General features: G+C 36.5%; 1 protein-coding gene across 1 annotated transcript in view; it reads left to right on the top strand.

Annotated features, from left to right (window-relative positions):
- Nucleotides 1-9,899, top strand: part of CWC27 (CWC27 spliceosome-associated protein homolog (S. cerevisiae)) — a 142,884-nt gene extending 132,985 nt beyond the window's left edge. The window contains exon 14 of the mRNA XM_004678268.2: nucleotides 9,280-9,899. Coding sequence (XP_004678325.1) covers nucleotides 9,280-9,442 — 163 coding nt within the window. The 3' untranslated portion in view covers nucleotides 9,443-9,899. The remainder of the gene's footprint in view (nucleotides 1-9,279) is intronic.
- The last annotated feature ends 2,890 nt before the right edge of the window (nucleotides 9,900-12,789 follow it).

The following is a 12,789-nucleotide window of genomic DNA, read 5'->3' as shown; positions in this document are numbered from 1 at the left end:
GAGCAACTAGATAGTCATTTGGTAAAAATAATTAAATTTGAACTTTAACCAAGTAAATGAAAAAAAAAGTTCAATGTGGTAAAATAACTAACAACTGGAAAAAAGAACTGTTACAATGCTAAAAAAAATACAGGTAGATATTTATGTGGGCTTAGTGTTAGCAAAGACTTCTTGAGTGTGACTTTAAAGACAGAGACTAAAGATAAGAGGTAAGGCCCTCCCTGGTGGCGCAGCAGGTTAAAGCACAGCACTAAGAAGCTAAAGCCACTTCCGCATGAGTTCGATTCCCGCCTTCCCCGGAGGTGAGCACATGGCGTGGCAGACCTCCCCTCACCCACCTGCTGCTCCCCTCAGCAGTGTACTTCGTTGATCTGCCTGTTTTGCTCCCCACTCTGTCTCTGGTGAAGCCTCTCACCGCCCCTGAACCTCTGGCCTTTACCCCAGTTCTGTATGCACAAATAAATAAATCTTTAAAAAAAAAAAAAAAGATAAGAGGTAAATAAAACTCCACCAAAAAAAAAAAAAATTAAAAGACTAACAACTAGAAAATATATCTGCAATTTATGTAATGCAAATACAGTATGCTCTTAATAAGAATTCTCACGAATCCATAAGAAAAAAATGACTATGCCATTTTTTTAAATAGGCAAAGGGCACAAACATCACAAAAGAAATAAAAATAAGTAAAAACATGAGGAGGAGCGGTTGAAAACAAAATCAATCTAAGTACTAACCAAAGCAAAGTAAGGCATGCAACTGAAAGGGTGAATTTGTAATATCCTTTCTAGAGGACTATTAAACCGTATGTATGAAGTGTCTTAAAAATGTACATGTCTTTGTCCTAAGAATTCTACTTATAGGAATTAGTACTAACCATTACTAAAAATTCTGTTAAACAAATGATGGAAATATCTTAAACCAAAATTGAGGAATGTTTCAGCATGAAAAGCCTAAGAAATAGAGATAGGGCATGACTTGTATCAGTTAATGTCTCTCTTTTCTATCTCCTAACTCCATTTTCCTTTCAGCTCGTCTTATCTGTAGACAGGCTTATCCCAAGGGGACAGCAAAGAGAATCTTCAGAAGCACTAGGCTCTAAGTTCTAGATTAGCCCAATTGTTCCAGAGAAAGTTCCTGAGCCAATTCTGTTTGGTCTTACTGAATTCTAATGCCTACCCCGATCCAATCACTGGATATTCTAAAAAGATCTATGCATATTTCCCTTTCCTGTGACAAGGATTGGAGATGTCAATCTCACCCTTACTACATGAACTAAGAGTAGGCAAGGTCCATTTCTGAAAGGAAAAGAAGAGCTATGTCATTGGAAGAAATAATACTGAACAGGGAGATAAAAGATATTTTCTATAAATAGGAAAATCCAAATGTTCACATAGATGTTATTCAAATAACACTGTGAAAGTAGAAATTTAAACTAGCCTAAGAGTCCTATGATACGGTACTGATTATAACTTATCTATAGGATCAAATACTAGATAATGAATCAATCATGTAAAAGTATAGATCCTCATGAAAAAAGGTGTTTTGATATAGTTGAGTATGGAAAGTATTTGTACTTTGTACTATGTTTGTACTATGATTCCTTCCTATACACACATACATATTATATATATGCATGCACGTATATACAGAGAAAAAGTACAAGAAGCAATTTCCCTGCATGTTGAGTATAGGGAGTGATGAGCTATGGTGTTATGGGTAATTTTTTTTTCTTTTAGCCTGTTAGGACTGTTTTACTTTACACAAAGAAAAGCACACACCCAAACTATCACTATATATTATTCATGCTCTGAAAGCTATAAAAGAAAATAAGACTTCTCTAACTCTTTGATTCTACAAGCAGTTTATATCCTTTGAATGGCTTAATATCTAACATGGTCAAGGACATATTTTAAAGTATACATATAAGCCTTCAAAGATACACAGGATCAAATAAGTTGCATACAATGAGTGTCAGGTAAGTGGTGTATAAAATATTATACTTGAAAAACACGATTCAGTATAATAGAATATTTCAAAAACAATAAATATTTATATGAGCACAGTTGATATGCAATGTACTTAATATATACAAAGTGCAAAATACATTGAAATGATCATGTATTTGGACCACACTTTTTCAGGAATGATGTTTTCCCCTCACTGTAACCATTTGAAGTAAATGGGGTGTATGAAAATTACCATCCCCTCTATACAGAAGCCTGAAAGCAATGACTGTCCTACTCACCGTTAGCAACAGAATGTAAACAAAGCCCAGGTCTTTAGATTTCAGTCCACAAAAGTTTCCATAGGAAGTGTATAAATTGAAGGACAAGAGGTCAAGGTCAACTGGAAGATTTTTAGGAGGAAATGGAAATTAACTGGTCTTTGAAAAGGCAGAGGACATACATCAGTGGGAAGAAGGTAGTTGGACCTTCCATAGAAGTGACGTGGGTAAAAGTATGCTGAAGTTCATCTCTGATACAGACTGCAGTGTGTCCTTTTAAAGGATAAATTGTGGGCAAAACTTGAAAGCTGTTTTATCTTGCTGAAATTTCTCTTTGAAAACAAAAGACATTTACTTTTCAAATCCAAGTCTCATGTCAGTCATCCACCAAAAAAAGAATTTTAAGCCGTTAATTTAAGTTTCTGATCAATAGTTCCATAGAATGACAGACTTAAATAATAACCAAAAGTTATGGACTTGGATTCCTTAAGAATTTTTGACTTAACAGAAGTGAGAAGCTGTCAAAGATTATGTGAATGACAAAGTTTCATGTAAAGCCACATGGCCTTTCAAACCCAGCAGAAAAAGGCTGACGCAGGAGACAATGTAGGTATTTTCCCCAACCTAATGCCACAAAGACTTAGCATATAGTAGATACGTGTCAACCTTTAGAAAGTTTAACTGGCCCATTTGTTAGATCTGCATGGCATAAAGTTAGTAGTGGTGGAAATACATTGTGGTAAAAACACATTGTTTTAGATTTTTGGATATTAGCCTTTTCTCTGGTATTGTGAGTTTAAAAGGAGAATTTCCTGGAAAACTCGGGAGTTTATAGATATAACTGCTAAGTTATTTGGAATTATTTCCTTATACTATCAAGGAGAAAAGTGAACAATCCAGAATTCCAGCCAGAGGTTTTAGAGGTGACTTGCTATCCCAAAACATATATTATTCAGCAGACATTTATTGAGGGTCTTCCTCTTGCCAAATATTGGTGATGGCTATTGGAACAAAAGCAGGCAAAACAGCCACTGTTCTCAAGAGTGCCTGAGTCTGGTGAGAGAAAGCAAAATAGAGAGATTAAAGGATTCTTGCAAGACCTGAAGAGGAACATGTTCCTACAGGAGAAAAAGTACTGAACAGTCTAGAAGCAGAATTAGGAACTGACTCCCAGAGGAGATGATACCTTAGCTACATGGAAGAATAGTTGTGTTTAGTGTGAAGAGGGGAGCAAGGAGACAGGAGAGAACAGGTTTTGTTCAAAAAACTGCAAGTAATCTGTTATCTAGGACATAAGATGTGATGGGAGAAGATGACATAGGAGTTCGAAGAGGAAAGCAAAATCCAAAACATAGCCACATAAGAAATTTGGGTTACATTGTGTAGACTATGGGGATTCAGTGAAGGATTTATATCAGGAGTGTCTCATAACTAGATTTGCATTTTTTGAAAAATATGTATAACAGAAAAGACCTGGATATCATCATCAGCCTTAAGACAAGCTAGCAATCTGATGCCTGAGAGGAGATTGCCAGAGACCAGCCTTATGGGGCAGGCCACTCGGCTCAACCCCTCTCGTACCCCCTGCTGAGTGGGATGTCCCTACCTAGTAGCATCCTCATTTTAGGAGTCAGAAGAGACCCGGGGCCTGGGCTCCAGGGAGCAATAATTAAAGGCAATAAGGGGATACAAATTTACAGTGAAAAGTAATTGCCCTTTTTTCTTTCTAAAAGAGAGACTTTTCCCAAAGTGTCTCCCGCATAGCTCATTTTTGGAACTTCTCTTTTGAAATTGCTTAAAAGGCTAGCCTGGGAGCCATACAAGTGATCATTCTTGTCTCTTTAAAGTTGCAATTTTTTAAAATTTTGTTTTCTAAAATAAGCATTACCCAGTCTGATTTTTTTAATTATACTCAACAGACTTAGCACTGAATTAACTTTTGATTTACCCCTAAGTTAAACCCATCTTCACAAGATGAAAGTTTGTTACTTCTAAATACATTTATGAAAGTACCTGGCCAACTACTTACCAGTTACAAGTTTCTTGACCATACATTTTCCAGATGTCTGTGAAGTAGGGGTCATAATCTCTCCTGCCTAACCCATACAGTTATTTGAAAATAGTGGCTGACATGTGAGAGCTTTTTGTAGAGTGCAGTCGTGGTTACTCTTGTTGTGGCCTCCCACCTTGCAGGCAGTTCCAAGATGCCTATTTAATCCGATCTCCATGTTCATTTTCCTATCTTTTCATTTAAGATGTCATGATTGGCTTGTATCCCCAGTGTCTGACATTGGGTCCCAATCAGAAAAAGCCCTTAATTGTTTGTTGAGTGAATAATTAAACCTACCTCCTTGGCATGTCCTCAAACCATATATAAAAAGTGGATTATATACTTGAGATTATTCAGTTCAAATAATAGGCTTAGAAGCCACTTAAAGCTTCTTCAAATATGTACATAGTTTGTCATTAGTAACAGCTGTTTTTCATCTCTAAAGGAGCAAGAACAACTGGCTGGTAAAATCCATCTGAAAGTGTAAAGGTTGTTAAACTTTAGTACTGTGATCTTAACTTTGGCTGTATTTAGAATTCACAAGAAAAAATTTTAAGTAACTGATGCTGAAGCCGCATCCTGGAACATTAAATCAGTTCCTCTAAAGGTGGAGGCCTCATAGTGATTTTTTTTTTTTTATTTGTCCAGGTGCTTCTAAACTGCAGCTTCCCTTTGATACAGGGCTCTAGTATCAGAATTTAAGAACCATTGCTTTAAAAAATATCCTGTCTAGTTTCACATTTGATGTCATGGGAAGTAGAAAGAGTATAAGCCATGCTCTCCTGCAGTCCATGAGGACAGGGACAGCCTTCGCTGGCAGGAGTGCAGTGGGTCGTAAACCATCCCTGTGCTGAGCTCTGGGAGGTCATAAAAAGCGGGACTTGTGCTGAGCATCAGACTTTCTGCCCACCTGTTAGACATTTTAGAACTTTATCATAGAAATGAAAAACAGCCCCTGCCCTCAAAAGGACGTTAAGTGTTAATTTAGCAAACCAGTTAGTACCAGACAGTAGGTCTGGTACAAAAGGTCTGAAGGCTTTGATTCCCAGCACAAAGCACCTGCTGGGTACTAGGAGTGTAACTGAACAAGACTCAACCTGCCTCAAAAAACTGACAGTCCACTCACCATTAAGTAAACAGGCAATTATGGAATGATGAGAGTTGATGAAAGAAACAAAATGAGGTTGGAGAGAGGGGAAGATCTAGTTGGTAGAATATTTTAAGGGTCGGGCTCCAGTATTATAGGGTAGGGTGATAGGTTACAAACAGAGCGAAATGGTTTACAGAATTCCTGGTGAAAAAAGCGGTTTACTTTATGCACCTAAACAATTCCAATATATTTCACTGAAAAATGAATTAGTAGGGCCCTCCCTGGTGGCGCAGCAGGTTAAAACACAGCACTAAGAAGCTAAAGCCACTTCAGTAGAAGTTCAGTCCCCATCCGAAGGTGATCCACATGGCATGGCAGACCTCTCCTGACCCACCCTCTGCTCCCGTCAGCAATGTACTTTGTTGATCTTCCTGTTCTGCTCCCCACTCTGTCTCTGGTGAGTCTTCTCACTGCACCTGCATCTGCACCTCTGGCCTGTACCCCAGTTCTTTATGCATAAATATATAAATCTTTTAAAAAATGAATTATTAACATTGTAAGTCTATATTTAGCTATGTGTAAGAATGAGTTCCTGTCTTGTGTTCTTCATTAATATTGTTAACATATCTTTCTCTGTCACAATTGAGTTTCATCAAATTCCAGGCCCTTTTTTAAAACTCAGGTGTTTGGTTTTGTGTATAATTCTGTATAATCCCGTGCATAAAAATAGTCAAACACAGTCTCTGAAGTGGCAAGCCTCCATCTTTCTTTGATACACTAAAGTCAATGTCCTTATTTGAGAATCTGAGCTGATGTCACGTTTTTCATTAATCAGAACTAAATTCTTGTCTTTGCCTTCAAGAGAACAAGTTCTTAATTTTTCATATGTAAATGATCAGTGTGTAATTAATTCCAAAAATTGGCCCAAAAAACTCTGACTGAGCCAATTCCATGACCAGCCACAGAGTGGATAGTATTGAGTTATTGGGACATACAAGATTGTAAACTACCAGGCCCTTGTGTACTTGAATTAAGTCTGTATTATAAGTCTGCATGTATATTCTCACAGGAGACTATAAAATGTGGGCATGCTTTCAATTCATGCAGCCTGGGATTTATGAAGACACATAGGTCAGGAGTTTATTATGCTGAAAATCATAGTAAGTGTTTTGTTTTGCTTTTTAAAATGAAGTGAACGAAACATGTTGAAAGATAAATGGGTGATGCATTTTGATTGTGCTTTTATTTCTATTAAAGATTAAATATTACTGCTGAGTAACCGCCATGCTAAGTATTATGGTATTAAAACTGAAGTAGTTTGTAAGCAAACAGCCCCTTCTTTCCTCTGGGTTTAAGTTTGTTATTAATCAAAGCGTTGGACTTGTTTAGTGCAGTGGTGTATGAAGCAAACAGTTGAAATAGACAGCTACTTTAATTTATGGCTGTCTGTTTTTTCAAATTTGCAGGAAAAATCTGTTTCTTTTTGTGGACTCAGTGCTGTTGTTCACATGTCTTGTTTTCATTTCTTATACCAGAGCCAACTAAATCCAATAGTTGCAAGATCCTTTTATGACATAGAAAGGAGGAAGGAACTGTTTATGTTTTGAATTGACACATGATGGTAAAGCCATCTCTGTAACTGGGATGTCCCTACTAGAAATGGATGTTACCCAAAAAAACAAATTGTATTTTGTAGAATGAAAGGAACAATTTTTAAAATAGAAGAATGTGTATAAGGGAAGGTATTAATAAGGTATTTCAAGATAGTGGCTTTGTTGTTTATTGTCAATACAGGCATGCTTGAGAAAAATTTTAGAGTTTTGCCACTCTTTTCACCTTGGTCCTCACCAGTGTTAATGTACATACCATTTCTAAAGAGTGCTTTGTGGAGAATACAGCATACATTATAAGGAGTGCCAAAGAAAAAGACGACCTCTCAATATCTGAAATAAAAGGCTTGGCTTCTTACTTAACTAAAGAGGAACTATGCTTTCAGGCACAGTCTTTCTGAGCAAAGCAAGCTGCAAATCCTATAGAATTTTGGGCTCAGGGATTGTTTAGAGGTTGACATCAGCCTAAGGAATAGCATTATTCAAGAGAGACTGGTTGTCTTTCCGAGGCATGTTCACTGAAGTGAATCCACTACTCGTCAGCCCCCTTTCAAAATCATGAGGCTGTCACTGATGAATTCTCTTTCAGAGGTGTATTTACTAAGTCAGTTGTCGCTAGTCTTTTAGGCCTAGGTGAGTCATCATTAATTAATTAAATCCAGTTTAGTTTTAGGAGTCACTTGTTACCATGGCTATGGAACCATCCGCCTTTTTCTAGGGTTGGGAATTGCTTGATTCTATTACTTAAGCATGATAGAACATTGAAGGCTCAAGAAAATCAGACTCAAAAGAATATATCTAAGTAAATATGTTCACTAAAACAATGAAAGTATAAAAAAGTCAGTTCACATGTTGGGATCAGTTATGTTGATGCAGTGATGCCTTATTAGTAATCATGTACAGAAATGTGAATGTGACTTACCTTATTTGGTAAATTGAAAGTGACTCTATGTCATCCATCTAATCCCTTGTATTCACAACGTTCCAATTAGCTTTTCTGAAATAGAGGATGGTGGAATGATAATAGGACTCAACTTGTCAGCCCTGGTGAAAAGCAGCTACTAAACCCTTAATAATTATAGTATCACCAATATTGTAACATTTCATTTCCCTCCCCAAATCTTCCTCTGATTGTTTAGAATCTGATTAGATCCATGGAATTTTGTCATGAAAGTTTATTTCACTCAGCACTTATACCCTGACAGGTAAGGGGGGATGTGGGAGCTCCTGTTAGTACCTGCTACTTAAATCTCTGCTTATATAGAGAAAAAGAAATTAATGTAATATTTGGGTTTCATCTGGAAGTTTCAACTGACATATGGGGAGTGTTAATCCTTTAGGCAATTTAGTCCTATCTGCTATGATAAAAGAAAAGTGCTAGGCATGCCTATTTTCTGTTTTAAAAACTGCTTAAATAACTAATGGGGAAAACTTTGTTTTGTTTATATATAAAAACTGGACTTTGCTCTTTCTAAATTTATTCAACTCTTCTACAAGTCCGACTCTTGACTTCCTTATTTTATTCCTGACACCTCCTAATGGGCAGAGCTAATTGCTTACATATTTCCCTGCTGCTAACGATAGCCAGCTTATGACCACTTATGATTCAAGCACATGCTGATACCTTAAGACCAGTAAGCAGTTGATAAAATAGGAAAGCAGTATAGTTAAGAGTTGCTGTAATCAACAGTAAGAGGAGGAAATTATTTCATGAAATTATGCCAAAGTCTTAGTTTTTAGTTTCTATTGGTAGTTAACAAGAAAAAAAAAAAAGTGAACCCAACGTCTTACAGAAAAAGGGAGTCAAAACACCATTTGAACATCACTATAAAATTTTAACACATTCCCTATTCTTGACCTACTCAACAACTCAACAACTAAAAACAAACAAACAAAAAAGTCAAATAGTACCGGTTACAGAAGTTTTTTTCTGCAGTCTGGCTCATTCTTGGCTAAGTGTGCTTTTTTAAAAGAAGCTGGAAGAATGTTCTCTGGGTATAGTTTAGGGAATACTTCTGAGTAGAACTCCGCTAACCTCTCTTCAGGGAAGGAACCTCAAGGGAAGTATGAGGTAAAGAGACTCATTACTAGAAATACAAACCAACAGAACAAACCCCAGACATGTTTTTTAAATTTAAATGTTTTCTGAGAAGTTGGTTTCCATGTGGTATGAGCACCAGCGTACAATAAACTCATCTTGGTGCTCTGTCCCCGTTTGGTTCATTATGCCAAGGAGGGTGTAGTATACAATTTCTGCTTTCAGTTCTCCTGCCAAAATCACTGAACCATTTCTCCCCCTCTTTAGGATGTCACATGTACTTCAGTTTGAGGATAAAACCAGAAAAGTGAAAGATGCAAGCATGCAAGACTCAGATACATTTGAAATCTATGATCCTCGGAATCCAGTGAATAAAAGAAGAAGGGAAGAAAGCAAAAAGCTGATGAGAGAGAAGAAAGAAAGAAGATAAAATGAGAATAATAATAACCAGGACTCCCTGGAAATGTGCCTGCAATAAATGGCCCTGTAACAGCCATTGTTCCCAACAGCATCACTTAAGGGTGTGAAAAGAAGTATTTTTGAACCTGTTGTCTGGTTTTGAAAAACTATTATCTTATTATGTGAATTGTAGAATGACGTAAGCAAATACTTTTGGTTACTGGTACATGTTTGTTTTTTTTCCTAGTTGACCTTTTGTATTTCTAAATCTGAAATAAAATCACTTTCTTTCCAGTTTACATGTTAACCATTTGCAGACTCTGTAAGCCTGCTGTGTGTTTTACCCTAAAATATATCAAAGAATTCATTTTCAAGACTTCTTTAAGTTCTTGCAGGAAGACTGTTTGAGGGAAACCTCCCTGGCATTCTACCTAGCACAGCTACTAACTTTGGGATATAATTTAAAAATTAAATAATATAAAAAATTATTTTGTGTGTTTTTGCATATAAATATCTGAAAATAGTCAAATGAGTAAGACTCAATAGCCTCTTGGCTTAAATCTTGAGGAACACCCAGGTGAACATTCACATCTGCTTCGAGGGTTTTATGGATACAGTCAAAATTAGTTAGCAATAGCCAAGCCCATGGTGCCCACTGCAGGGAGACGCCACCCGCCAAACCTCCTGCCCACTTCTGCACCACCTTCCAGTAGCAGAACTCATTAAGAATTTAGTTTCTCTAGTACAACCACTATGAAAAACTGTTTGGATTTTCCTCAAACTGCTAAACATGGAGCTTCCATACGACCCATCAATCCCACTCCTAGGTATCTACCCAAATGACACAAAAACACTGATTCAAAAATACACCTGCATCTCCATGTTTATTGCTGCTTAATTTACAGTTGGAAAGACATGGAAACAGCCAAAAAGTGGATGACTGGATTAAAAAGATGTGATACATATACACAATGGAATATTACTCAGCAACCAAAAAAATAAACACATGCCTTTTGTAGCAACATGGATGGAGGTGGAAAAGATCATGCTTAGTGAGATAAGCCAGAAAGAAAAGGAAAAATACCAGGTGGTTTCACTCATAGCAGGAATATAATGGACCAGGGGAGAAAATAACTAATAATAATGAACAGCTATATACCAGAGACATTTTACAGGGGTGGAGTGGGGAATGGGATCAAAAACAGTGATGGGGAGGGAAATGCACTGAACTACGGTGATGGCACATTGGTGATTTGGTGATGGGAAGCCCAAGAGGATTACAACTGAGATGGAAAAATGCACAAAATGATGTAAAAATAAACATTCATTAAAAAAATGAAACAAAAAAAAATTCTGAAAATTAAAATTAGACCACCAGCCAACTTTTCTTTGCCCAATAAAACCTCACCAACCCCATCTTTTCACACAGGTTCTCTTCTGTTCACCCTTTCAAATGTAACCAAAGAGCACTGCTCTTAAAATGTAGTCCCAGACACTACACTACAACAGCTGAAATGTCTCTGGGTGACTTGTTAAAAATGCAAATTCTTGCCAGACTACTGGCTGGCCAGTCCCTATCAAACCACTGAATCAGAATCTCTGAAACTGGAGGTTTTGTTAAACAGATCGCTGGCTTCACTGCCAGTGATTCGATCTTTGGCAATATTGACTGAAGCTAAAATGGGTATGTCCACTGATCCAAAAATACAAATCCTAGGTCTGTGCCCTAGAAAATTTCTCACACATTGTTCAGTGATAAATATTTATAGACACATCAATCAAAGAATGGAAAAACAGGTAGTTGTATATCCATACTATAAAATAGTTTGGAGTGGTAAAAATCAATAACCAGAGCTATAAGTGTTTGTAACTCTTAAGAATAACGTGGGAAGAAGGAAACCATCTATATAAAAAATTTAAAACACAAACAACATGATGTTTATGGATGTACATAGCAAAGGTATAAATCAGTGGTTACCTCTGAGGAGATAAAATTAATACACCGGTGACTTCACTTATATTTGTCATGTTTTACTTTAAAGGCAGATGGGTGGGTACTCAGTCCTCATATTCTTTATACATTTTGGTATGTTCAAAATAGTTCATAATTTTTCTTCATAATCATATCTAAAAGCTGAGGTGAGAGGACAAAAAGGACTCCCAGTACTAACAAAAACCTTTTTTTCTTCAGTAAGTGGGAGAGAGTTTAAAAGAGATATGCTAGAGGTTTCTGGGTATATGTCAGCTCACTCAAAGTAGGGTGAGCAAAGCCAACACAAACAAGTCAGTTTAGAAGTGTGCCTTATCTTATCCTCAGTGAAAGCTGAAATATCAATTATATTACAATTTCAAAGCAAAATTTTATTTCCCAGACTCACAAAGTCTCGGTTATTATGATGAAAGGTATTACCAGCAACCTTATCTGTTTGTACTATATACCCTGTAGGTTTCTCTACTACCCTGAAGCTTCTTCCTTGAGTCTATCTACCTTCTACCAGATTGGTATTGTCCCAAGAACAGAGGAACTGCCATCTTCAGGTCACAAAGCAGAAGAGTAATACTTGTAGGTTCCAAAAGCTAATTGAGTAATAAAATGAAACCTCAGGTTTATAGTTGAATGTTCCTATCCTGCTCTAATTACAAAAGCAGAAATATTTAAAAATCCACAGAAATTAGAATATTTTCAGACTAATCTTACCATGGTAATAAAGTTTACTTTCAACTTAATAGCAATAACGAATTTTAGAATACAGTATCTGTGAATACAGTATTAAAAGTACTTATAGTCATCTTTGTAAATGCCATACGAATGGGTTTGGGTCATAGGAATTGCAAAAATAAGTTTAAACACAGAAAATGAAAGCATGTCCAAAAGTTAACATTTACATTTAAATCTAATTGTATATTTGTTTTTATTTGTCTTTATGTGTCATGACCAGAGAGGTTATCCTGGAACATTAAAATCTGTTAGCATTCTTGTTCATTATCCAATACAATTATACCCATTCTAGACGGCAAAGAAAAATACAACTCCTGGTAATACTTACCTTCTGACAAGTTTTTTTTCTTTTTGTTTGTTTGTTTGTTTTTCACTTTGAAACAGCTGGCAAGATGCAAGTTAAAACTAGGCCTACAACAGTCCTTTCTCAAGTTTTCTTAATGGGGAATTGAAGGAAATGCAAGTTTTCTAGAATTTTTAGTGGTGTCATACCAAAACATATTGTCACATTTTCACAGCTTCCTGTATCCTCTGAGGTCAGAGTTAGTGATACGTCTCCTACATCTAAAAATGGGGACTCTGTAGAACAAGGTCATTAAAAAGTGTGAGGAGATGAATGGTTTGCTGCTGTTGTTTTTAGAACAAGTTCAATAAACTAT

Source organism: Condylura cristata, unplaced genomic scaffold (assembly GCF_000260355.1).
Source record: "Condylura cristata isolate star-nosed mole 26May11 unplaced genomic scaffold, ConCri1.0 scaffold00007, whole genome shotgun sequence".
Classification (NCBI taxonomy): Eukaryota; Metazoa; Chordata; class Mammalia; order Eulipotyphla; family Talpidae; genus Condylura; species Condylura cristata.
Note: the sequence above shows the minus strand (reverse complement) of the source record. Positions and strands in the feature narration are given on the sequence as shown.